This window comes from Trichosurus vulpecula, chromosome 6 (assembly GCF_011100635.1).
Source record: "Trichosurus vulpecula isolate mTriVul1 chromosome 6, mTriVul1.pri, whole genome shotgun sequence".
NCBI classification, from domain to species: Eukaryota; Metazoa; Chordata; class Mammalia; order Diprotodontia; family Phalangeridae; genus Trichosurus; species Trichosurus vulpecula.
This window is the reverse complement of record NC_050578.1, coordinates 29,175,226-29,201,830: the sequence shown is the minus strand read 5'-3', so window position 1 is coordinate 29,201,830 and position 26,605 is coordinate 29,175,226. Positions and strand designations below refer to the sequence as shown.

General features: G+C 39.8%; 1 protein-coding gene across 1 annotated transcript in view; it reads left to right on the top strand.

Annotated features, from left to right (window-relative positions):
• LOC118853360 (caspase-3-like) overlaps positions 1–26,311 on the top strand; it is a 59,293-nt gene extending 32,982 nt beyond the window's left edge. Inside the window, exons 2-7 of the mRNA XM_036763378.1 lie at positions 12,321–12,390; positions 18,440–18,561; positions 22,183–22,311; positions 22,569–22,744; positions 24,512–24,647; positions 26,082–26,311. Coding sequence (XP_036619273.1) covers positions 12,338–12,390; positions 18,440–18,561; positions 22,183–22,311; positions 22,569–22,744; positions 24,512–24,647; positions 26,082–26,311 — 846 coding nt within the window. The 5' untranslated portion in view covers positions 12,321–12,337. The remainder of the gene's footprint in view (positions 1–12,320; positions 12,391–18,439; positions 18,562–22,182; positions 22,312–22,568; positions 22,745–24,511; positions 24,648–26,081) is intronic.
• Positions 26,312–26,605: the final 294 nt, after the last annotated feature.

Genomic DNA, 26,605 nt, shown 5'->3' with positions numbered 1-26,605 from the left:
ACAAATCCAATCTCACACACACATACACACACACACACACACACACACACACACACACACACACACACTCAAACTCCATTATCTCCCTATTTCCCCCTGAATCAAATATAAAATCCTCTTTTGGCTCTTATACTCCTTCTTAACCTGGTCCTATCCAACCTTTCCAGCCTTTCTACACCTCACTCCCCTGCGCATCCTCTCCAATCCAGTGTCACAGGCCATACCTCACATAAGACATTCCACCTCTCTTTTTCACTGCCTGTCTTGCATGCCTGGAACTTTCTCCATCCCCTTTACCCCTTCCTGGCTTTCTTGGCATCCTTCAAGTCAAAGCTAAAGTCACACTTTCTTCAAGCTTTTCCCAACCTACCATTAGGTGACTGCCTGTTTACCTGGTCTGCATCATGTCTGCACATAGTTGTTCAGATGTTGTCTTCACCATTAGGCTATGGACTCCTGGTGAGCAGAAGTTGTTTTTTGATTTTCTCTGCATCCCCAGAGCTTAGCACATGCTAAGTGCTTGATATATTCTAAATGACTGACTGGGGATTACAAGAGGTTGAGGCAAGAAGGGAGGAGAGTGTTCCAGTCATGGCGAGAACCAGTATGAAGGAAATGAGAAACAAGATGGACTTCCCTGGGTGTGGAGAACACAGAGCAGTCAAAAGTTCAAAGAGGAAAAGAAATAATGTATTATTGAAATTTGTGCCAAATCAGCCAGAATTACCCTATTGCTTCCAGTCTTGCTAATCTTCAAGGCCATGTTAACCAGTATCTCAGGAGAGGTATCAACTAGTCTGTTGGGAGAGGTAGCATGTTGATGTCATAAACTTGTCCTTTGTATTGCCTGCTAGTCAGCACCCACACCAGGCTTTCATCCCACCTCTAATCTCATTACCCTGAGATGTGGCAGGGGAGCTGAGAAGCAATGGCCCATCCCTTTTTGGGAACCTGTACCTATCAGGATTGTCTTGCTCTGAATAAGAAAAATTGTCTATAAAAGCAGAGTTAGGGGTGGGAGGAGAAGGTGGGGTTTTAATAATGGCCCAGCTTCTCTCAAGGCCTTGCTGCCTTGAGATGATTAATAAACTCCTTTTAATTGAGAGAGAGAGAGAGAGAGAGAGATTGGAAAAATCTCCTTGCCAGGTTCCTTAGGGCATTCTTCTTGGGAAAGGTCATACAATCTTATCAACCCTGTGAAAGGAGCTTCTAAATCTTGCAAAATTCTAAAATAATGAGTTGGTTTACTGAAAAAACACTGAGATCCCCTCTTCCATCACAAATACTCACTACCAAAATGTAAGAGGCAGGGCATGTACAAGTTTGTTTATAGTATAGAGGTGATTTATATGATGATTTATAATTATGAAAATTATGAAATTATACCCAAAATATTATATATTGAAGTTACATCTTGAGCCATCTTAATCTCAATAAAATCATTTTTAAATTTTTTTTAGTGCTGAGGAAGAAGCTGCTGTATTGAGGGGATGATGTCCCATGCTGGGGCTGGGCATTCCTCCCCTGGGCCAGGCCAACCCTGCTCCTCCCTCCTCCCTCCCCACCAAGGAGGAGCAGCTAAGGCCAGGGATAGGGGGAGCCAGAAGTAGGGGATGGGAGAGGGTTAGCATTATGGCTTTACACAAGTAATGATATTCTTATCTGGGCCATGTCTGTGGGAAGGTAGGATGAGGCAGCAGCAGGCAGAATCCTCAGGATGTCAGAGATACATGAAAAGGAGTAGAGGGAGGCAGATCAAACTAGGAGATGAGGCGGCCATGGAGTTCGTGCAGTTGTTCATAGGTCAGCACCAGTCAGGGCCACTGCCCAAGGCCAGCTGTGCAGGGGAAGGTCACTTTGCCCATATATACACTGTCTTCTTGTTTCTCTTCTTTGGCCATAAGAAGGCTGATGAGGGGCAAGTAGCAAAGTCAGTGGGGACAGTAGCTCCTGGGTGCTGAAAGACAGTTTCCTTCATCACCTCATCCTGCAGTTTGTCAATGGTGTCACTGAGGGATTGGAGCTGGGCAAGCTGCTCCAGAAGCTGGGCCCCAGGGCTCTTTGGAGCAGGGCTAGACTTTGTGATATCTATCACCTGTGTGCCTGTGCTGAGCTAATGAAGTGTGTCCAGCAGCTGGCTAGCTTTCTGGTACAAAGCTCAAATTGCTAGCTCTCTATCTCCCACATTCTGGGAAGGCCCAGATAGAGAACTAGATTCATTTTAAAGATTTATTTTTGCCTTTTGTCTTAAGAGAGGTACATCAAAAATTTGGAACTCAAAAACCTGTGGAACTGAGTATTGTACACTAAAAATAAAAAAATTTTAAAAAATAAAATTAAAGCAAAATGGAAAAAAAGAGACAGGTATATCATTACTCTAGAGGCTCAAATTAAGTAGTCAGTGGTTTTGTTTTGCTTTTTTTTTTTAAATTAAAAGTTAATTAATCAGTACAAGACAATCCTGATAGGTAGTGGTTTCCAAAATGGGATAGGCCATAGTGTTTCTCCCATTGCCACATCATAGGGAAATGAAATTAGAGATAAGGGGGATGGGATGGGATGAAAAGGCATGTGGCTAAGAGCTGACAAGCAGGTGTATGGGGTGTTGAGGACTAGCACCTCAGATATATGGTCTTGCAAACCCCTTTTCAGGGCTGCTCATCAAATCTTTGGTGTCCAGCTGGTCACCCAACTTTTACCTGTGGCTCCAAGAAGCTGTAGCATGTGCAGCAGCCACACCCCAGTAAAATCCTCTCAGCTGATGCACTGAACCAGACTGAGAGTAGTTGACAGGTCTTACCTATTGAGTTGAGGGGATGTTTACCCCACACACATGAAGACTTTTCCCTAGGCAGAACGGGCAGAGGAGAACAATTTGCTCCAATGGCCACGAAGGTGGCTGAAGCAGGTGCTGTGGGGTGCTTAGAGCTTGGTCAGATATAGAAAATGCCAAGGTTGTCCACTGCACCCTGGGCCACCACCGGTTGCCTCCACTTTTGTCTTTCCACTGAAGTTCAATGACTCTGGAAGAGAGATTGAGGCTGACAATTCTGCCTCACTTAAATCCAATTTACTTATAAGTCAAGATATCATCCTGCAATATCACTGATCCTCTTGGAAAATGAAGGACAAACAACAGTAGGTTTAAAAAAAACCAAAAGACAAAGGGATGGGATCAAAATACATGTCACCTTTCCTAACAGAGTGGTTGATGCTACCAGAACACAAGCAAGAACAAAAGAAAATGGGCTCACTCAGAATGACTCAGAACAAATTTAAATAGTGCAATATTGGAAAAGTATGAAAAGGCCATGTTATAAAGTGCACTAAATGCCAAATAGGGGAGTTATGTTTGATCCTAGAAGTAACAGGAGGCAGTTGGGGTGTGTGAGTGTGTGTGTGTGTGTGTGTGTGTGTGAGAGAGAGAGAGAGAGAGAGAGAGAAAAGAAAGGAGAGATGGGTGAGTTAAAAACACAGAAAGAGGGGGGTATTGATAGAAAGAAGAGGAAAGAAAGAGAGGGAGCGAGGGAGAAAGAGAGGTAGAAGAAAACGAGAGTAAGAGAGAGGAACAGAATTGGCATAATGATAAAAGAGGAACAAAAATTCACTGAAGAAAAGAACTCCCTAAAAAGCAGAACAGGCCAAATAGAAAAGAAGGTAAAAAAAATTCACTGAAGAAAGAATTCCTTAAGAAGTAGAATTGGCCAAATTTAAAAGAAAAAAGAGGTATAAAAGTTCACTGAAGAAAATCATTCATTAAAAATTAGAACTGGCCAAGTAGAAGCTGACCCCATGAAAAAAATGAAGAAACAATAAAACAAAGTGAAAAGAATGAAAAACAGAAGAAAAGGTGAAGTATTTCATTGAAAAAACAAGTGACTTGAAAATAAATCTAGGAGAAATACTTAAAGAATTATTGGACTACCTGAAAACCATGATCAAAGGAAGAACCTCCATATCATATTTCAAGAAACAAACACTGGTTGATTAGCTGCAAAGGGGCACAGCTTAAACGATCTCTGTAGAGAAGTGTGATGGGGCCAAGGAGTAGGAGAGGCTCACCTTGGAATCATAAGGTTGGGAGGGAGGGCCTATCTTTCATAAGGAACACAGGTACAGAGCTTGGGTCCACCCTGCAAAGAGAAGTGGTGGGCGGGGCTCTGTCTGGGTACGACAGATGAAGTGGGGCTTAGCCCATCTCCCAGGTGTTGCTGTGGTACCTGTGCTTGCAGCTGTGGAGCACAGACGGCTGGGGAACACAGACAAGTCCGGACTTCGGTAGTTTTGTGGTAAGTGCGGCACTAGTTAACTCCTCTTCCTCCTTATCGGATCCTCCAATGGGAGCCCCCTTGCGCCTTCCTTCTCTTCTCCCTTCTGAGCGTGGCACCGATCCAGTGCTGCCGCCCTCGCCCTGCCGCCGCTGCTCTCTCTCTCTGTCTCTCTCTCTCTCTGTGTGTGTGTGTCCTTGTCCTTTTTCCACAGGGTGATGCCCTGGAAAGAACCCAAGGGCTTTGAATCAGAGGACTATGAGCTTCTGTTTTCTTACCTGTAAAAGGAGCCCTACTAGATGCTTTAATGGTCCCGTCCAGCTCTAGGTCTATATTTAGTCCACACTTACACACGAACACTTTTACCCTTGAGATCTGGCCAGTTTGAAACTTCCTGGCCTGTGCTCAGCCCATAAAGTTTATCTAATGGATCCCAATCCTCCATGGGATTGCTTATCTATTTCCTCTTCTCTTTGTTCAAACCCTGCCCTCCTCCCTACAAAAGATTAATAATTAACTAACTGTACTTAACCTGAAAAGAAGCCCATAGGAAATTTTAATTCGAAGGTGCGTGTATCAAAGAGAACCTTCAATAGAATTGAATTATGGAGGGTTATTGTAACAATATAAAAATGAAACAAAGGTAGTGGTTGGAGACATTGAGTCAAATTAGGTATTCCACCCTTTTAATATTTTGACCTTACCCTTGGCTTAAAAACAGTCGTGGGATTTAAACGAATTTACAACTGCTTCTCTTCCCAGAACTCAACCTAAAATTAGGGACCAATTCTATGGAACCGGTGCAAAACGACTGAATCCCACCACTGTGTAAAAGTGCTATCTACACAAAAGCAGAGTAAATACATCACTCATCTTGGTTCCAGGTATTTTGTGCCCTTCTAGCTTTTGGTTTTGCTTTTCCCTGTTTATGCAGAATGCCTGAGGAAGTGAACACAGAATATCGGGGCATGTTGTAACAGCATCTTGAACCTCAGTCCAACATAAACTTTTTTTTTTTTACCAGATTGACTCATATGCTAAAGAAAGACTTCCTCGATTTTGGAATTCGAAAAGAAAGGTTACAGCGATTTTTGAAAGAATTTTGCTTCTTAACCCAATTCAATCACAACCCCTAGTTTAGGGTATTCAACCATCGTTTCACATTTTTGTAGCAGCGAATTGCTTTTCCCAGAACCACTTTGAAATCTCCCCTGATATTTTTCTAAGTGTCACTCCAAAAAACTGAACAACTGGGCACAAAAAACAAAGGGAACAAAGCAGATTAATTTTTTTATTTTTATGGTGAAATAGCATAACATCTTCCTTAATGATATGTAATGATTAGTCTCTTTTTAGGTTAACCAAAATAATCCTGGATGAAAGATGCCAGGTACAATATTCTTGAGTATGATAAAGAACACAAACCTTAATATTAATAAAGACAACATGGTGCAGTGGAAAACATGCTAGACTTTTAAGTCATAGGACCAAGACTGAAAGCCTAGTTCCCCTTGCCGTATCTGTGGAACCCTGGTATCTTCCTGCATGGCCATTTCCTTAACTACAAAACGAAAGGGTTAGAATATCCATCTCTCCTAGCTCTAAATCTATGATCCTATGAACTAATGACATAGATATTACCACCATTTTGTAGAGGTTGCAATTGAGGCTTAGAGAGATTAAGTGATTTAGTGACTTAGGCTAGGGTCTCAACTCTAGGAAATTTTGCAATCTAGGTGTTTGTTTGTTTCCTAATCCCAAGTCCAGAGCTCAATATATTGCTATTCCTGGAGTAATAATAAATATTTTTTTCAGCTCTGTGATGGCACTCCCTCCAGAATGAGAACTGAGTAAGATACAAACTGAGTTGATAATCATTAATGTTCCACAATGAATTGAAAAACATTTTTAAGTGATGCTTGCTCAGCATGAGGAAAAAGATGATGATTTTCTGCAATGCTCTAACCCAGCTATTCTCAAAGAATGGAATTCAGACACCTGAGGATCCCTGAGGCCCTTTTAGTAGGTGTGAGTCAAAACAGTTTTCATAATATAAAGATGATATTCGTCTATTAAAATACTCATCCTGTAAAGGGAGAAATGAACCCAGGGATGTAGGAATCCCAAACCAAAATTCCCAAGGCAAGGCTGCCTGGAATGAATTCTCAGACCCAAGCATTCTTTAAGTCAAGGAGGCAAAGATTTATTACGCTTTAAGTAAATAAAGCAGGCAAGAGTTCTTAGGGAACCTGCAACCATACAGGGCTACAGGGAAAGTTTAAGTACAAGATTTAGGGATGAAATCTGTCAATTAGGTGTGTTAGGGTGGGATTAGGGAGTGGTCAGGGCATGACTAAGGGTTGGTCAGTTCTTAAAGGAACATGCACTTTTTGTATCTACTTCGAAGGTATCTTACCCAGAGTTCACTGGGAAATGGGGGGGGGGGGAAGGAGGAGGTGTGGTTTTGCTTGTGAAACCTCACTAAGTCACCAGGAGTTCAGGGCTAGCTGGAGATACTGGCTAGGTTCCATCAAGTGCCTTGTTAGTCAAGATTAATGTTAAGAGAGTATACATTTGAACTATGTCTAGGGGGATTGGTGCAAGGAGGAACCAGCACGCACCCAGTAAGTGCATAAGCAGTGGGGCAGAAAGCCCCTGGCTGTGGGCACTTACAGGAGGCTGTAGGTTTGGCTTTGGTTCCAAGATAGAGGAGACAACTGAAGATTTGGGGCAAGAGGCACCATTTCCCATACCCCAGGGATAGAGGTATTACAAAAATCAAGTCACTAACACACACACACACACACACACACACACACACACACACACACAAATGCACAGGCAAAGGAGAAAGAATGCAACCATAGAGATCTATTAAGGGAATAGAGATGACCCAGGTTCATCTTCAGAGGAGGATAATGAAGTAAAGAAACCCCCAAAGAGCAATGTCAAATGGTCACTTGCCCAAAAAGAATTTATAGAAGATCTTCAAAAAGACTTTAAAAATCAAATGACAGAGATGGAGGAAAAACTGAAAAAAAAATCCAAGAAAAACAAGAAAGTTATGAAAGGAAGGTCAGCCAATTAGAAAATGTCAAGGAAGGAAAATGACACCTTGAAAATTAGAACTGGGCAAAGTGAAGCCAGTGAAATTATAAGAGATCAAGAAATAATTAAACAAAACATGAATAATGAAAAAATAGAAGAGAAAGTAAAACATCTTCTAAGAAAAACAACAGATTTGGAGAATAGATCAAGAAGAGAAAATATAAAAATAATCGGAGTAACTGAAAGTTATGATAAAAAAAAGAATCTTGATTCAATAATACAAGAAATAATTAAAGAAAATTGCCCCGAAGCGTTAGAACAAGGCAGGGAAAGTAGAAATAGAGAAAATCCATCGAACACCACTTAAAAGAGATCCTATGAGGAAAACTCATAGGAGTATCATAGTCGAATTCAGAAACCCCCAGCTCAAGGATAAAATATTGAAAGCATCAAGATTAAAACAATTTAAAAATGATGGTGCCACAATTAGAATTACACAAGACCTAGCAGCAGAGATATTAATGGGCCGCAGGTCTTGGAACACAATATATCAAAGAGCAAAAGACCTGGGGCTTCAGCGGAAAATATCGTACTCTTCAAATTTCAGTATATTTGAATAAAAAAAATGGACATTTGACAAACCCTCAGACTTTCAAGACTTTGTTAAAAAGAATCCCCAACTTAATAGAAGATTATGACATACACGAACCAAGAGAAACGTAAGATACATACCAAAGACTGATTATAAGGGATTCATAAGAATAGACTGCTTACCTTTTATATAACATAAAATGTAAAATGTATGTCTAACATTCTTATTAATAATTGTCGAGCTCATAAGAAAGAGGGAGATAAACCTGACTATGACATGAATTTAAAAAGTAAAACCATTTAGAAACAGCTAAAAACAGTAACTATTTTATACAAAAGAGGTGCAAGAAGAAGAAAGGATACAGAGGATTTAGATGGGGGAGGAGGGCTGGTAGTTCTGGTAACGTGCTTTCATCAGGAATGTGTTTAAGAGGGAACAATACACATATATTTACAAGAGTATAAATGTCTTCTAAATTTAGAAGAAATAAAATGATCGGGGTATAGTGAGAGGGGAGAGGACAAGGGGGGAATTTTTAGAGGGGAGAATGAGGGAATAGGTAAGGGGAGTTCAGATCAATGGGAACAGGAGAAGGGAAGGATCCTTAGAGGGGGGAAGGCAAGTGATAGGAGGGCAGGGTGGTTGGTGGAGGAGGTGGGATTGGGAAGTAATAGGAAGGCGATGTAGTGGGTAGAAGTAAAGTAGAGGAGGCAGGAGGGATTTGAAACAAAAGATGTACAAATATAAAAAAAAACAAAGAACAGGAGTAGAGTATGTTTGGAAAAGTATATGTCTATATACATATGTATATATGCGTAAGTATATGTATATATCTGTACATGTATGTATATATCAAGAAACATATCTAAATTATATTGTAGCCTTCCGGGGGAAGAGGGGGGAGGGGAAAAAAGGACAAAGTCACATCAGAGAACAAAAGAAAACACAAGGAAGCAAATAAAAGATAGACAATTCTCAATATAAGGTGTATTATTTATCATACAGGCTTTCTTAAAATGAAAATTTATTGTTACATATTTTGAATCTTCTCCTATGTTCTGCTATGCACATGACATGCTTTTTTTACTTTCTTACTATATATTTATGTTTCAATATTTAAGTTTATGATATGTTTTTGTTTCTTTTTTCCATTTTGCATTTGTGCTCTGGTAAAATAAAATTTTATGAAGTGTTAGCTATTATTGATTATCATAATACCACATGCTATATTCCTGAATACTTTCCCAGATTCCCTTGTTCCCCAGTTAATAATGACCTTCTCCCTCCCCACTCCCAAATTCTTTGGTATATTCATACTAGTAGATCAGAGGTTCTCAAATTTATTTGGCTTACCACCCCCTTTTTCAAAAAGATTACTCAATACCCCCTTGGAAATCTATTTTCTTTAACCCTTGAATGGTTTTTTCCCCTGAAATTTCCATCATTTAAAATTTAAAAAAAATTTTTTTTTAAATGACATCTTAAATTCAATAGTTTATTGTAAATTTGTGGGGGTTTTCCTGCATTGAAATTTTGATGATGCAATATTGTGTCATGTGACTCTGTAGTATCATATTGTAAATAAGTCATTACATGCACATATTCTGGTAGACGTATGCTGGACTTTCTGACAAAGTCTGACATGTTCACCTACCAACACCTGTTTGTTAAGACCTGTCTGAGGACTTGACCACTGATTGGTTATAACTTGCATTTGGTGTGTTTATTGGAAAATAATGTAATCACCATGACTTTAACTCTGTTACACAACAGATGAAACATGTATGAACAGTTTTTCAAAATTTTTCTTCTTTTCTTTCCTTATGCTTCCACCACTCCCTTATTATTATTCAATACCCCCCAATTGCACTTGAGGCTACAACCACCCCCCATCATTCCAGCACCCCCCAGGGGCAGTATCACCCATTTTGGGAACATCTGCTAGAAGTGCCCTGATCTCATCTAAATTTTGAATTTCACTCACTGTCTGGACTGGTACTTTGCTCTCATTTGAATTACTTCTTGAGGATTACATTCTCTCCATTGTAATTCCACATAGCACTAGTACAATGAACATAGCTGAAGGGTATAAAAAGTGTAATAGAAGTGATCCTCAGTCATAAACATGTTATTCATGAACAGGAAGCATTTTATATATCTGTACCTCATTTTGAGATTTTACATTCTTCAATTAGTAATGACTAGTAAACCTCACCTGATGAAGCATCTTCCAAACTGCTTTTGCTAGTAACCATTTAATTTTTAAAAATTACTATCAGTATGACTTCAAAGGAAGGTACAATATTAATTGAAATGTCTTCAATAGCTGATCATTCAGAGCAGACACAGAAATGTTAAAGTAGAAATAACCTTTTAATCATCTGCCTGTTTCAGCAATCCGGCTAGCAGCTTCTGTGGGGGTGCAAGATCCACCAACAGCCAGCACCCAGAAAGCTGCCAGCACTCTGCAAAAGCACAGATTCTTTTGATCTGCTTTAATAAGGAAAGCAAGGTTAAGGGGTTGACAAGCTTCCTTTAATTCAGCACACAAATATCACTCACTTAGTTCAGGAGAAAAAGCCTGCACCCTGAACTTCTGAACAAAATACAAACAAAGTACAAACATCAACAGGCAGACCTTGTCTGATTCAAATCCCAATACATAGTTACCAGAGTTTAACAAAGTCTCAGCAACCAGGTTACAAGCTGGAGGGCTCCTAGCTACAGCTTTCCGGAGTCTCAGCCTCAGCATCACCACAAGTGAGAGCCCTAAACAAATTACAAACACCGACAGACAGACCAAATAGAGATTCATAGTTAGCAACATCTAGGTTCAGCTCGGGAGCTCAGAACAAGGGCTGGTCCAGAGTCACGGGCACCACCACTGCTGTGGGTAAGAGCTCCAAAGAAGAGAAAGCCAATCCCTGGTTTCATATCTTTTTCAGGGTTAGGGGTGAGTCACACATGCGACTCACCCACGTGACCTAGAATCGTCACAAAGAGGACACTTAAACCCACATGGTCTAAAAGCCTCTGCTGTCCCAGACATGTAAACTAGGTCCGCCCTGGAGTTAGCCCCAGCTTGGGCCCCACCTTAGTTGCCAATCCATATCCACATAGGTTTTACACCTAATAGGGGTTTGGGCCTGGGGCTTAGCACCTAGTAAGGCTCAATGAAATACACTGAATTACTCAAAGGGAACAAAAGCCAAACTCTTCAAGGGCACTTGGTTGAACTAAGTGCTAAGAGCCCATTTTGCTTACCAACACACTGCCTTATTTCTGTTTATTATCTTTCTGATAGATGATGTAATCTTTTTGAAAAATAGCAAGTGTTTCTAATGGGAAACTTTTCCCTTGAGCCTTTCATGATGAGATCACTCTTCCTAAATAAATGCACATTGAATTCCGCAGAAAAGGAAGTCATCATTCCCTTAGGTAGTATGTAGATGAGGTAATGCTTAGTATGTTACTCCCCAGTGCTCTCTATCTAGGGTGCTGATTGTCCTGTAGGGAAATGCTGGTAAGATCAAGTAAAAGATGCTTGTGTACTTTTCTGTGAAAGTCTGTATTTGAGAATGGACAGGTTATAAATCCTATACATACATATATGTATATACATATATACGTATATACACACACACATATATATACCACTTAGCTTTATCAAAATAGCAAAAACAAAAAAAGAGTGGCATTTGAAGAGAAATGCTTAGGGCTGCTTGTTCCTTAAAAAATACTAATAAACAGATAAGGGGTGTAACCTAAGGGCTTTTGGGAGGACATGGAATGTAATTGATATAGGGTATCTCCTGCCGCTGAGGAGGAGCCCTCTACTGATGCAGGTAGGCAACTTCTCCCCTCTTAATGGTCTGAGGCAGTGAGAAACAGGGTCGCACTGCCAGTGTGTCCGCCATAACTGCAGTCCCTTTACACCAAGCGCTGCTAATATTGCTTACACCACAGGATGCCTGTGGAAATGCTTTTCAGGTTCTTATCTCCTAGCTTCCTTTCTATAAGGGAAAGTCAGTGAGGTGAACTTTATTTTTCACAGGCATTTTCTTGTGATTTCTACAATACAACATTGGCAACATTTTCTTTCTGGAAAGATATTTTGACTATATCTTTCAATTCACCAAAGCTGTTGTCTCCCTTTCCCACTCCCCCACAGACAATTTCACTATTTGAAATGAAAACAAACTATAATTTTGCGTTACCTTTATGCTAGAAAGAGCGTTGGTTCCCTAATGGGTAGAATCTTTAGTTCTGTGAAACACAAGATGATTTGTTGGGGACTGGGAAAAATGAGGGACATAAATGAGTAATTATTTAAAGAATTTGTACACTAAAAATATCAGATGCTTCTACAAGTACTTTTGAGTGACTTTTCTTTTCTCTTTTCTGTGTTCTAGTCAATAATAGGAGCACCATGGCAAATACTGAAATCACAGTGGATTCCAGATCCACCAAAAGTGCAGGACTGTGAGTATTTCCCTGAAAATTGTGGATCTTCTTGAAAAATTTAATAACTAGCATTAAATATAATAAAAATAATAAAACAAGTGTTAAAACGTCCTCAAGCAGCGCTAATGTGATCTATTAAATTCACAGGAGAATCCTGTACTACTTCCAGCTGGTGACGCTCTGTCCTTGGTGCTCTTCCTGGCTATCTCTTCACTTTTTCCTTGATAGGTCTGCTTCCATAGCTTCAGTTCACCATGAAAATGATTCTTTTCTTTTTTTTCAGGGGGTGGGGGGGAGGCAGGGCAATTGGGGTTAAGTGAGTTGTCCAAGGTCACACAGCTAGTAAGTATGTCATGTGTCTGAGGCCGGATTTGAACTCAGGTCCTCCTGACTCTAGGGCAGGTGCTGTAGATGAAAATGATTCTCAAATGGACAACTCCAGCCTCAGTCTCTTCCCACTGGTTCTAGTCCTCTATTTTTCCAACTGCTGGTTGGTTATCTCGCTGACACCTCAAGTTCAACACGTACAAAATTAAATTCCTCTTCTAGTCTGAAAAAATTTGCACTTACTAGGTCTGTGAACCTAAGGAAATCACCTACTTCTCTGGGCCTCAGTTTGTCTCTCTGTAAAACAAGGGAGCTGCACTCCGTGGCCTGTGAGGTCACATCCAGCTCTAAATCTGGTTTTTGAGTGGCATGGTGCTTTCTTACCTACTAACACAGGAGATACTGAAGCAAGGTGATCTTTTTGATGACTCAGCACTTTTTGCACATCAAATATTATTGCAAATGAACAAATATTTATTGATTGCTTACTATGAGCCAGGCACTTTGTAAATACTGGCAATACAAAGAATGAGGAAAAATAGTCCCTACTGTCCGGGACTTCATAGTCAAATGGGAGAGACGCCGGCTGATGGCTATGTATGTACAAAGAAAATATATGGAGAATAAAGGGGGGATTATCACAGAGGGACAGCTCTAGCTTTAAGGGCAGGCAGAAGAGGCATCTGACTGGTGGTAGAATATTACCTGAGGCTTCAATGGAACTAGGGAAGCTAGGAGGCCAAGGCAGTGAGGGAAAGAATTCTAGGCATGGGGGGCAGCCGGTGAAAAGGCAGTTAGCCAGGGGGGCCTGATGGCCCAGTCCTGCTCTCTGTGCAAATGGGAGGCTGGGGCTCCTGGATCTTTCGATTTCAAAAGTCCTGAGTCCAATAGAGATAAAGTCAATCAGATGCCTACACCGCCGGGCACCGATACGGAGAGTCCCTGGGCATGGGGCACCACTTGTATGCCTAAGGAGGAGTGAACTGGCCCAGCTGGGAAGAGAACAGGTCAGAGGTTCGGCCATGGGCCCTTCCAGCCTGGGTAAGATAGGCAGACCCAGTCTAAAAATAAAGCAGCTGAGAGATTATAGTGTCTTGTGTGAGAAACAGCTAGGAGGCCAGTGTTGATGGGTTACAGACTATGTAGAGGGAGGCAAGGGGTAAGGAGAATGGAAAGGTGGGAGGGAGGGAGGGAGCAGTTTATAAAGGCTCTAAAAGGCAAATGGAAGGTTTTCTATTTGATTCTAGAGGTAATAGTAAGCTACTAAAGTTTGTTGAGGGAGAGGGGGAGGTGTAACATGGCCAGACCTGCCCTCCAGGAAGCTCACTGTGACAGCTGAGGGGAGGATGGACTGGAGTGGGGAGACACTTAAGGCCAGAAGATCAAGCAGTAGGCTCTTTCAATAATGCAGGTGTGAGGGCATGTACCAGGTTGGTGGCACTGTCAGAGGAGAGGAAGGGACTTTTATATGAGATGTGACAAAGATAGAAGGAAGAGGTGAGGGTTGGGGGTGGGGTAGATAAGGAACTGAGTTTTGGTCATGTTGAGCTTATGGTGTCATCCAGCTTGAGATGTTCAGGAGGCAGTTAAAGATCAAGACTGGTCAGGAGAGAGGTGAGAGCTGGACATGTAGGTCTAGAAATCACTTTGAAATCATGGGAGCTTATGAGATCACCAAACAAAAGAGTATAGAGGGGGATAGTATAGTATATAGTATAGAAGGGCCCATGACACAATGTTAGGGGATTCTCAGTTCACTAGCAAATGCAACCCGGGTGAAGATTCAGCCAAAGACACTAAAGGGATATCAGACACGTAGGAGGAGAACCAGGAGAGGGAGCACTGCCCTGAAAACCTTGGAGAGGAGGGTAACCAACAGTGTTGAAGTATGCAGAATAGTGAAGAAAGATGAAAATTTTAAGAAGGTCATTCTTTTTAGCAATTAAGATATTATTAGTAGGTTAGAGAAAGCTGATTTAGTTGAATGATGAGGCTAGACATCAGAGAGTTAAGAAGAGAGTCAGAGGAAGGGAAGATTGTAGATTGCCTTCTCCAGGAGTTTAGCCATGAAAGGGAGGAGACCCGTAGCCACAGAAGGAGCAGGGATGGACTGATCAAGGGAGGGGTGTTTTTGAGGATTGTTTCAACATGAAGGATGGGGAAGACAATAGATTTTATTTACAGGTAGCAGGGAAACACCCAGTAGAAGTAGGGACAGACTGAAGATTAATGAAAGAGTCTTACTCTCAGATGCTATTGAGATATCTTGAACCCTGGATATTCCTATACTGCTATATTTCTCTTCTTGGATCCATGATTTTTCTCTAATTTAGTATATCTTTCCTTGCTTTTCATGAAGGCCTCAAGGGCTGTTTTCTGAATCAAATGCATGGATTTTAATATTTGTGATGGCTTTGTCTAATCTATCTGTGTAAAACTCTCATTTTCTTAACTGTGTGCTAGTTTTGGTATATTCTGCTGTGAATAACACAGATTTTTCCACATTACTGAGTTATTGTATTTGTAATACTTCTTCCATGATTAAGCACCAGTGAATTAATTGACCTTAATGATTGACTGAAATAGAACTTTTCTTAGTTCTTTTTAAATTTTTTTTATTTTATACCTTAAGACCTTTTATTATTTGATATTTTTAGTTTTCAACATTGACTTCCACAAGATTTTGTGTTACAAATTTTCTCCCCATTTCTACCCTCCCCCCCACTCCAAGATGGCATATATTCTGATTGCCCCTTTCCCCAGTCTGCCCTCCCTTCTGTCACCCCAGTCCCTCTCCCCATCCCTTTTCCCCTTACTTTCTTGTAGGGCAGAATAGATTTCTATACCCTATTGCCTCTATATCTTATTTCCCATTTGAATGTAAAAACAACTTTTTTGAGCTTTTGTTTTTAAAACTTTGAGTTCCAAATTCCCTCCCTTCTTCCCTCCCGAACCACCCTCCTTGAGAAGGCAAGCAATTCAACATAGACCACACATGTATCATTATGCAAAACACTTCCATAATAGTCATTTTGTGAAAGACTAACTATATTTCCCTCCATCCTATCCTGTCCCCCTTTATTCAATTTTCTTTCTTGACCCTCTCCCTTTTCAAAAGTGTTTGCTTTTGGTTACCTCCTTCCCCTATCCGCCCTCCCTTCTATCATCCCCCCTCTCTTATCCCCTTCTCCCTACTTTCCTGTGGTGTAAGATACCCAATTGAGTGTGTATGTTATTCCCTCCTTAAGTCAAATCTGATGACAGTAAGATTCACTCATTCCCTTTCACCTGCCCCTCTTCCCTTCCAGTAGAACTTCTTTTTTGCCACTTTTATGTGAGATAATTTACCCCATTCTATCTCTCCCTCTCTCCTTCTCCCAATATATTCCTCTCTCACTCCTTAATTTTATTTTTTTTAGATATCATCCCTTCATAGCCCCATGCCCTCTATCTATCTATCTATCTATCTATCTATCTATCTATATATATATATATATATATGTATATGTATATTCCCTTCAACTACCCTAATACTGAGGAAGGTCTCATGAGTTACAGATATCATCTTTCCATGTAGGAATGTAAACAAAATGGTTCAACTTTAGTAAGTCCCTTATGATTTCTCTTGATTCTTGTATTTGAAAGTCAAATTTTCTATTCAGCTCTCATCTTTTCACTGAGAAAGCTTGAAAGTCTTGTATTTTATTGAAAATCCCTATTTTACCATGGATTATTATACTCAGTTTTGCTGGGTAGGTGATTCTTGGTTTTAATCCTAACTCCTTTCACCTCTGGAATATCATATTCCAAGCCCTTTGATCCCTTAATATAGAAGGTGCTAGATCTTGTGTTATCCTGATTGTGTTTGCACAATATTCAAATTATTTCTTTCTGTCTGCTTTCAATATTTTCTCCTTGACCTGGGAACTCTGGAATTTGGTTACAATATTCCTAGGAGTTTTCTTTTTGAGATCTTTTTCAGGAGGTGATCAGTGGATTCTTTCAATTTCTATTTTACCTTCTGGTTCTAGAATATCAGGGCAGTTTTCCTTGATAATTTCTTGAAAGATGATTTCTAGGCTCTTTTTTTGATCACGGCTTTCAGGTAGTCCAGGAATTTTTAAATTATCTCTCCTGGATCTATTCTCCAGGTCAGTGATTTTTCCAATGAGATAGTTCACATTGTCTTCCATTTTTTCATTCTTTTGGTACTGTTTTATAATTTCTTGATTTCTCATAAAGTCATTAGCTTCCACTTGCTCCAATTGATTTTTTAAAGTGGTATTTCCTTCAGTGACCTTTTGGACCTCCTTTTCCATTTGGCTGATTCTGCCTTTCACGGCATTCTTCTCCTCATTGCCTTTTTGGAGCTCTTTTGACATTTGGGTTAGTCTATTTTTTAAGGTGTTATTTTCTTCAGTATTTTTTTGTGTCTCCCTTAGCAAGCTGTTGACTTGTTTTTCATGATTTTCTTGAATCACTCTCATTTCTCTTCCCAATTTTTCCTCTACTTCTCTTACTTGATTTTCCAAATCCTTTTTGAGCTCTTCCACGGCCTGAGACCAATTAATATTTTTCTTGGAGGCTTTTGATGTAGGCTCTTTAACTTTGTTGACTTCTTCTGGCTGTATGTTTTGATCTTTGTCACAAAAAAAAAAGATTCTATAGTCTGAGTCCTTTAATGCTTCTTGTTCATGTTCCCAGCCAACTACTTGACCCTTGAGCTTTTTGTCAGGGTACAACTGCTTGTAGAGTAGATGGCAATCTGTCCCAAGTTTTAGGGGCCTCACACTGCTGTTTTCAGAGCTACTTCTACTCCACGGTCACCACAGGCTCTGTCACACCAGTGCTCCTCCTCCCCCAAGAATTGCCAACCGGGACCGTGACCCAGATACAAGGAGGGTAAAGCAAGAGAACCCTGCCTTTGCGCCAGCAAAGCAATCCCTGTACTCCCGCTCAGATCTGCTGTATGATTTCCCCCCACTGTGTGGGCCAGGGATTCCAGAAGCAGCTGGCAGTGGAGCTCTGGAACCAACCGCCTGAGCGTCCTATTGGTGCTGCCACACCACCTCTGCCACCCCTGGGGCTGGGGCCAGACCATGCACTTCTCTGACCCAGATCCAGCAGTTTTCCCACTGCTCCGTGGTCTTTGGTGTTTGTGGATTGAGAATTCTGGTAACTGCCACAGCTCAGTGATTCAGGGCCCTAAGGCCTGCTCCACCTGACTCACCATCTGTTTCGTCCTGGTATGGCCCACACTGGGCTGCGCATTGCTCCCAGCACAGTGCAATAGACTCTTCCCAGGGACCATCCAGGCTGTCTTGGACTGGAGACTTGTTTCCCTCTGTTATTTCATGGGTTCTGCAGCTCTAGAATTTGTTCAGAGCCATTTTTCACAGATTTTTGGAGGGATTTGGGGGAGAGCTTAAGTGAGTCCCTGTTTTCCAGCTGCCATCTTGTCTCTGCACCCCCACCCCCAAATAGAACTTTTTCCTGGAAACTTAGTCTTCTTTGCAAATTTCTTGGTTTTCTGTGGATTTTGCAAATAATTTTTTCAAGACTTTGCCAGATTCATCTGAATGGATTAGCTGATTCTTCTTGAATGTTTTCTTGATAAATTAAATCTAATTAATTTAAATTTTTCTAAAACTAGATAAAATGTTTTTGGTTGATTATGGAAAATTTCTCAGTATCAAGAATAACCCATGGCTATAGAACATGTCATTTTATTTCCAAACAGAAGAATCTTCCACGGTAGCAAGTCAGCAGAATCTGAATTGTGGTCAGACAGCTACAAAATGGATTATCCAGAAATGGGGTTATGTATAGTAATCAATAATGAAAATTTTCACCCAAACACTGGTATGTATGACAATGTTTTGTTATTTTCTCCATGTTCCATGACTAACAGTGGATAGGTTAATGTTTTCAAATGTGGCCATCTACTTTTGCAGTAGGGAACAGGCAGTAACACTGATGCTAATGGCTAAATTAGAAACCATATAATTTCTTTAAGAGGTTTTACCAGCAAAATTTACGTTCCCTAGGATTTCCTTATAGCCTTTACTTAGAAGGATCAAATGATCATAGATAGAGAGTTGGAAGGGAGGTCAATCACCATCTAGTCGAATTCCCTCATTTGTAGAAACTGACCTTTCATATGCTAAAACACCATTAAGCAACAGTTCTGAGGATGAACAAGGTTACAGATTCATCTGGGTTTCTCTTCTGGTGGTGGTCACCAAACAGTATCATTTCATTATTTAACCATGACTTACAAAATGACTGAGACTAGACACACATAACCTTTTATTTGGAAGGGACCTCACTGGCTATCTGATCCAGCTCCTTTGCTCTACAGAGTTGGAAAGTGAGGCACAGAGAGGCCTGGCCAAAGTTATGCAGCTAGTGAATAGCAGAAATGAGCCTCAGTGTTCTGATTCCACCACCATGCTGGTGCTCTCCCAGGGTCTCAGATTAAGATCAGCATATTATCTTGAAAATATCAGCTGAAGTAGGTGTAGCTCAGTAAATGAGGTGAGAAATAAAGTCATGTGGTTTAGAACAATAGCCAGTCTTTTTATTAAAGAATTTGGGAGGGGGGGCCTTCACTCACTAGAAGATTGTCTTGTGATTTCACCAGATGAGACTCTGGGTAGCTGTTACAGAGCCCCCTGGCTCTGAAAACCCAGATGTTGACTCTGTGTTTCCTAACAGTCTGGTAATACAAGCTGATTCCCTTGGCTGCCATCTCTCTTAATAAAGATAACTGAAACTCTAAGCCCTCTTTTCCCACCTATCTGCCACCACTATTGCAGAAGGAGAGACATTTCATACATTTCCCCCACCTATTTCATGAGTTGTTTGCAGCCAGAATATTGATGGAACTGAGTAGGTGTGAGATAACTCCACTTCAACCTCCACAGATGCATACTCCCACAGCATCAGCTAGGACTGTTTCAAGAGTCATGGAACTCCAGTGGCAAGATAAAAGTCAAGGCTACCATATACAAGATGCCCTGCTTATCTCTTGTTTCCCAGATTCTTGTAAAAGAATAAGTAGGACAATTGTTGGAGAGACTATGAGAAGATAGTGTATGTATTGATGGAGCTGTGGATTAATCCAATGATTCCAGAAAACAGTTGAAGATATACATTAAAAACCACTAAACTATGCCTGCTCTTTCACCCAGAAATACCACCACTAGATATACAGGATATAATACCCCAAAGAATTCAGAGACAAAGAGAAAGGCTCCATAAGTACAAAAATATTTATAACAACTCTTGCCCAAGTGGTATGTGCAGGGGTCACTCACCAAAACAATCCCACTACTAATTGGCATGGGACCTTTTACCTGCTCAATTTCTGATCTCAATTTGCTCCTCTTTATGCACCCTGGTGACCCCTAAAATTCCCAGGGGCTTGTCATATTGATGCCACACTTAGTGCAGACACTTGCATTCCCATTTTGAGGAAAGGCACAGACCAACCATTCTTCATTATCCAGAATTCTACCACCAAGCCTCCTTCTAGTTATCTTCTCCATGATCTAAGTTTGTGCTGAAGCCACCTCATACTAACTATAGACAGTCTATTGTTCAATTTCATTGTTAGAATTTGTACTTCAGAAATCAACAAATGCTACCAATAAGGGCTTAATTAGTTTTGTTAATTACCAAGACTTTAAAAAGCTGTGGAGAAAATGTTAATAAAGTAGATTAAGCTTAAAAAAAAAGAATTTGGGCACCTTCTCTGTCCCTAGCTCTGTGCCTGGTATTAGTTATGGGTAATACAAAAGAAATACGTTAGCTGCTCCTTAACAAAAAGCAGTTTTTATTATCTTGGAAAATAATCATAGAACATTATGCTGAATATAGTTAGGAGTTAAAATGTCGTGCAACAAGTCACCTAAACTAGTGTAACTGTTAAGTAATTACAGGGCTTTTCTAATGGGAGAATAACGAAATCTTTTATTAATATGATTCAACTAGAACTTGTCTTTACAATGTTTTTTTGTATTCAGAGAAGTGGATTATGAATTGTTTCCACCTTTGACCTGCTCACTTGGTTTCTTTTTTTTTTTTAATTAGGTGTATGTTTTTCAGTTAACAAGAATTTACCTTCTGCCCTCCCTCCCTTGCCTCCTGGAAAAGAAAGAATAAAAGGCACACTTACAACAAATGTATAGTCAAGTAGAACAAATTTCTGCACTGGCCTTTTCCAAAAAATTAATGTCCCAATCTGCAGCCCAAGTCCAACTCTGGAATTGTGCTTGGTCATTGTGTTGATCACAGTTCTTAAGTCTCTTGAAGTTGTTTGTCTTTACAGTATTGTTGCTATTATATATATACACATATATGTGTGTGTGCGTATACACACACATATATGTATATATATGGATGGATGTGTATGTATCTACATATATACACATATAAATGCATATAAATATAATATATTTAATAATATTTAATAATAAATTTAATAACAATATATTTAATACATTATATATATATATATATAGTTCTGGTTCTGCTCACTTTACATTGCATCAGCTTATACAAGACTTCTTAGCTTTCTCTGAAACTGTCTCCTTCCTTCATCATTTCTTACAGCACAATCACAGTATTCCATTATATTCATAGACTGTAATTTGTTCAGGCTTTCTCTAATTGATAGGCAACCCTTACTTTCCAGTTCTATGTCACCCATGAAAACTGCTAATAAATATATTTTTGTGCATGTAAGCCACTTCCCTTTTCTCTGATCTCTTTGGAGTACACACCTAGTAGTAGAGTGGGTCTATACCCACTGGGTCAAAGAATATGCCCAATTTAGTAACTTTTGCAGTGTAGTACCAAATTGCTTTCCACATTGGCTGGAAATCCCAAATTTCCACATTGGAGCTGGTTCACAGCTACTCTGACAATGTATTGATGTACCTGTTTTCCCAGAGGTGTACTAATATTCATCATTTTTGTCAACTTTGCCAATCTGATAGGAGTGAGATGAAACTTGAGTTGTTTTAATTTGCATTTTTCTATTATTAATAATTTGGAGCATTTTTTCATTTGGCTAGCTTGAATTTCTTCCTGTAAAAACTGTCTTATCCTTTAACCATTTGTTAATTGGACAACAGCTTTAAAGCTTTGTGCCAAAATTGATGAGCACCGAGGCTGGAGTCAGGAAGATCTGAGTTCAGATTCGGTTTCAGACATTTACTAGGTTTGTGACCCTGGGCAAGTGACATAACCTCTGTCTGCCTCAGTTTCTTTAGCTGCAAAATGTGATAATAATCTCTTCTAGGGTCATTGTAAATATCTAATGAGATAATATTTGTAAAGTGCTCAGCACAGTGCCTGGCACATCATAGATACTTAATAAATGCTAGCTATTATCATCATCATCATCTTTGCTCACTTGCTGTTGAAGCAATAGTTTTATTTTGAAGCTGCAACTAAACATTCTCTTTCTTTTCAAAGGCATGTCATTTCGTTATGGTACGGATGTAGATGCAGCACACCTTGGGGATACATTCAAGAACTTGAAATATGAAGTCAGGAATCAAAAAGATCTGACATGTAACGAAATAATTGAATTAATGTACAATGGTAAGTAATAATTTATAGAAGGACTACAAGTTTGTGCTCATGATCAGACATAGCTAAATGGAAGAAAGGGTGAGATTTTGCCCGGTTATGTATGAATACATTCTAACTTTGTGGAATGCTTGAAAGGTACCTCACTTTCTAAAAGCAAAAACTGACCCAGAGGACCTGTTAAGGTCCCAGGCCAATCCTCTTTCGTTTTATTGTTACCATAGAACTGGTTCTGAAGTGGTGTTTTTGTTTCTTTAATATATTCCAAGTTTCTAAAGAAGATCACAGCCAAAGGAGTAGTTTTATTTGCGTGATCCTAAGTCACGGTGAAGAAGGAGTCATCTTTGGGACAGATGGACCTATTGAACTGGGAAGATTGACATGTTTCTTTAAAGGGGATAGATGTAGAAGTCTAACAGGAAAACCAAAGCTTTTTATTATTCAGGTAAAACATTGTTTGGCGATTGGTTATTCAGTTTATGGATTATCCAAAAATCCTTTACCTTTCTCATTCTCAAGGATACTTTAATTAAGGAACTTTTCTGATCCTTATTTGAAACCTACACTAAACAGAGAATGGTAGAGATAAAAATGAAATTCAGCTGTTAGTTTGCCAAGTTCCATTTATCTCTGCTATCTCTGTCAATGATAAATCCAAAAGATCCTGAATTGTGTGATTTTTAACACAGATGAGTCTTAAAATAGATACATGTTAAATACTGATACCGTGTTTAGGCGTATTGGTGTGTAGAACATACTAAGGTCTGAGCCCATCTGGAATATTGTATTTATTTCTGGGTGCCATGGTTTTGGAAAGATCCTAAAAAGTTAGAGCACATTTAGAGCAGTGTGTCCAGGCTGGTGTGGGGACTCAAATTCACATTGCATGTGTTTCTGTGTGTGTCCTTAAAGTGGAGGGGATGAGACTGACACAGACATGATAGCTATCTTCAGGTATTTGGGGGGATGTCATCTATAAATTATGCTTGATCCTATAAGTTATGCTTTGTCTTAATGTACAGAACCTGGAATAATGTGTAGCAGTCTCACAGGGGCAGATATTATCTCAGTATAAGGAGTATGTGAGTGTGTGTGTGTGTGTGTGTGTGTGTGTGTGTGTGTGTCTCCAAGTTCAAGAGTTTTCTGGGCTGCTTTGGGAGAGATCTTGAAGTAGAGGCTGAAAGATTGCTTACGAGGAATGTAATAGAAGAGATTCCTGATTAGATATAGGTTAGCTTAGGTGACATGAAGTCTCTTTCTTTTCTGAGATTGTGTGATTCTAAGCTAAAAACGTACTCACCTCTATTCTTAAAATAATAAATCACTTATGATTGTTCAAAAATTCTTCCAAATAATTATGATAAATTGATATTTTAGTCCACTGACAAAGACTGGCATTTATGATTTTCTTTCATTTATAAAATAGATAGGGAGGGAGCATCTGGCCTGGGAACCAGGAGCCATGAGATCAAGAGCTGCCTAACACAGACTGGCTTTTTGACCCTGGGCAAATCAAGATATTTCACAGGGCTCTAGGCCACTCTCAATGACTAAAGGGCTAACCTGTATTGGTAGAGAGAGTTTCCTCGCCTGGGAGTTCCCTGTATCAATGAAATCAGAGGTCCAGTCCCAATCCTATAGAAATATTCAAATGTACCTTGACCACAGTATGAACACTTTCCTACAACTGTGTTTTATAGTTAATATATTTCAAATAATACGACATAGGATTTAGTTGTATATGTCTCCCTTTAAAATCACAAAGGACAAAGGGCCTAGTATAGACCAAATCAGGAGCAGTTTTCTGAAACACTTGGCTATTGATTCTGGGAGGTACAGATAGAAGAAAAAATAATGGCTTGAAAAATCAAAGCCTAAGAGGCTGTGTGTTTTTATGAAATCAGATTTTTTGGGGTCAAATTATAAATGAATAAGAATTTCCATCCTTTGGAGTCCTTGAAACTGAACCAATAACTGGGCCGGACATGAATTCTTTTTGGTCCAGCAAATGGCAGAGGTTGCCTCCCATGTGGCCACATTCTGGGCTTTCCTGTTTTGTTCTATAAAGAGAGAGCTAAAAACAAAAAATGAAGTCAGTCATTTCTGACCTAGAATTTAAAGCCTAGGAAACATATTCTAATGATTTTCAAAATCTTAAAAATTCACTCTTGACTTCAGAGATGGTATTTTATTTTATTTTTCTTTTAACTAGGCATGTAGAGGCACAGAGTTGGATTGTGGTATTCAGACAGACAGTGGCCCTCTTCACGGTGTCACTGGTGAGGACACAATGTGCCAGAAAATACCTGTTGAGGCAGATTTCTTATATGCATATTCTACAGCCCCAGGTAAGAAAGAGTCGTGCAAAATTGGTATTTATTAAAGTATTGTATATATTTAATCACTCCGAGACTGATTTTTGTGTGTGTGCATTAATGCTTATAAGAAGAGTTATAACTTGGTTGACCTCAACTCTTAAATATATCACATTCATCATTATATTTTTGATGGTAAAATGAATACAGTAGCATAGTATAGCAACCATGGTGCTTGGGGATCAGAAGCCCCAAGTTAAAATTCTGGCTCTGCCATGTAAGAGCTCAGTGACCGTAGGAAAGGCATTTAAACTCTCTCTGCCTCAACATTGCTCTTTGTAAAATGGGGATAATCATACTTTGTACCTAGATCAAATGTTCCTATTAATAATCTGCACTTAGATGGTGCTTTAACGTGTGCAGAGCACTTTCTTCCTAACAACCCTTTGCAGAAGGTAAGGCAAGTTGTATACAGATAAGGAAAGTGAGCTTCTTTGAAGTTTAGTCCCTTGGCAGCCTGCTCACTCACCTAGCTGCCCTCTGAGGCAGGAATCAAACCCAAGCCTGGCAGTTGGATTTGCCCCGCATTTTGCCTCTCAGCAGACAGAAGGCATGGAAACCTTGTCAAGGAGTAGACAAGGAGCTGGTGGTCATCATCATTGTGTTAGTATCAGCAGTGTGTCTGACAGATCAGAAGGACTATTATTAAACTGATGGAATCAAATCACCCAATAATCCACCTCTTAGAATGGGAGAAGGTGGGGTCATTCGGGAAGGGAAAAGGGTATTGCTTCTATCTTTGGCTTGTTTGCTTGATCCTTTCCTTTGGAAATGGAGTTTAGCAAGTGGAAGTCTGAGTGAGTCAGGTCAACAGGCTTATTAAGGGCTTGTCATGTGCCTGGCACTGTGCTAAAGGTCTGGAGAAGGAGGGGGAGGGGGAGTGGCTGAGAGGAATTGCCTATAATAACTGTCCTCCCTGAATTTCTTTACCAAAAGAGGAGGTGATATGGGGAAGGGAAGGCAGTGCAGCGCAGTTTTTCTTCCAGTTCATCAATACCACTGTCCCAAGGCATAAAGAGGGGTTTTTTCTTCCATGGCCAGTGAAGACTATTGGAATCCGTACTTGTTTTTTGGGTAACTTTCTCAGTAACTTCATATAATTATTTGTGGAATCAGCTTCAATAATTGTCACTTTCTGACCATTTGTGGGTTTTGTTATATGGAATTTCTGTATCAAAAAAGTAGGTGATACAAGGGCATGGAAATACATAGCATTTTTTCTTCCAGTTCATCAATATCACTGTCCCAAGCCATAAAGAGAGTCTTCATCCCATGGCCAGTGAAGTCTACTGGAATCCATACTTGTTTTTTGGATAGTTTTCTCAGTAATTTCATATAATTATTTGTGGAATCAGCTTCAATAATTGTCACTCTCTGATAGTTTGTGGGTTTTGGTTGTTTTTGTAGGCTACTATTCTTGGAGAAATTCAAAGGATGGTTCATGGTTTATCCAATCACTTTGTGCAATGCTGAAACAGTATGCTCACAAGCTTGAGATTATGCAGATCCTTACCAGAGTTAATCGGAAGGTTGCCACAGAATTTGAATCTTTCTCCTCTGACACTGATTTCCATGCAAAGAAGCAGGTGCCATGTATTATGTCCATGCTTACTAAAGATCTATATTTTTCCCCCTAAGAAAATCCATGCATTTTAATTTGTACTGCATTTTCTTGGTAATGTCAATTGCACACCTTAAACCTAATGCAGTATGGTGGTGGGTGGGGTTTGGGTGTTTGAGAGAGAATCACCTTTAATAAAACCAATACATTACTACCTCAAATTTAGGTAGTTGAAGTAGAAGCTAATTTGAAGTTAATATACTGACTTTGCAAAGAAAAAAATGGCATTTGTTATAAGAAGAAACTATTGTATCTTCAAAACTTTAAAAATAATTAGAAATTTAGGGAACAGAACACTTCTTAGTGATAT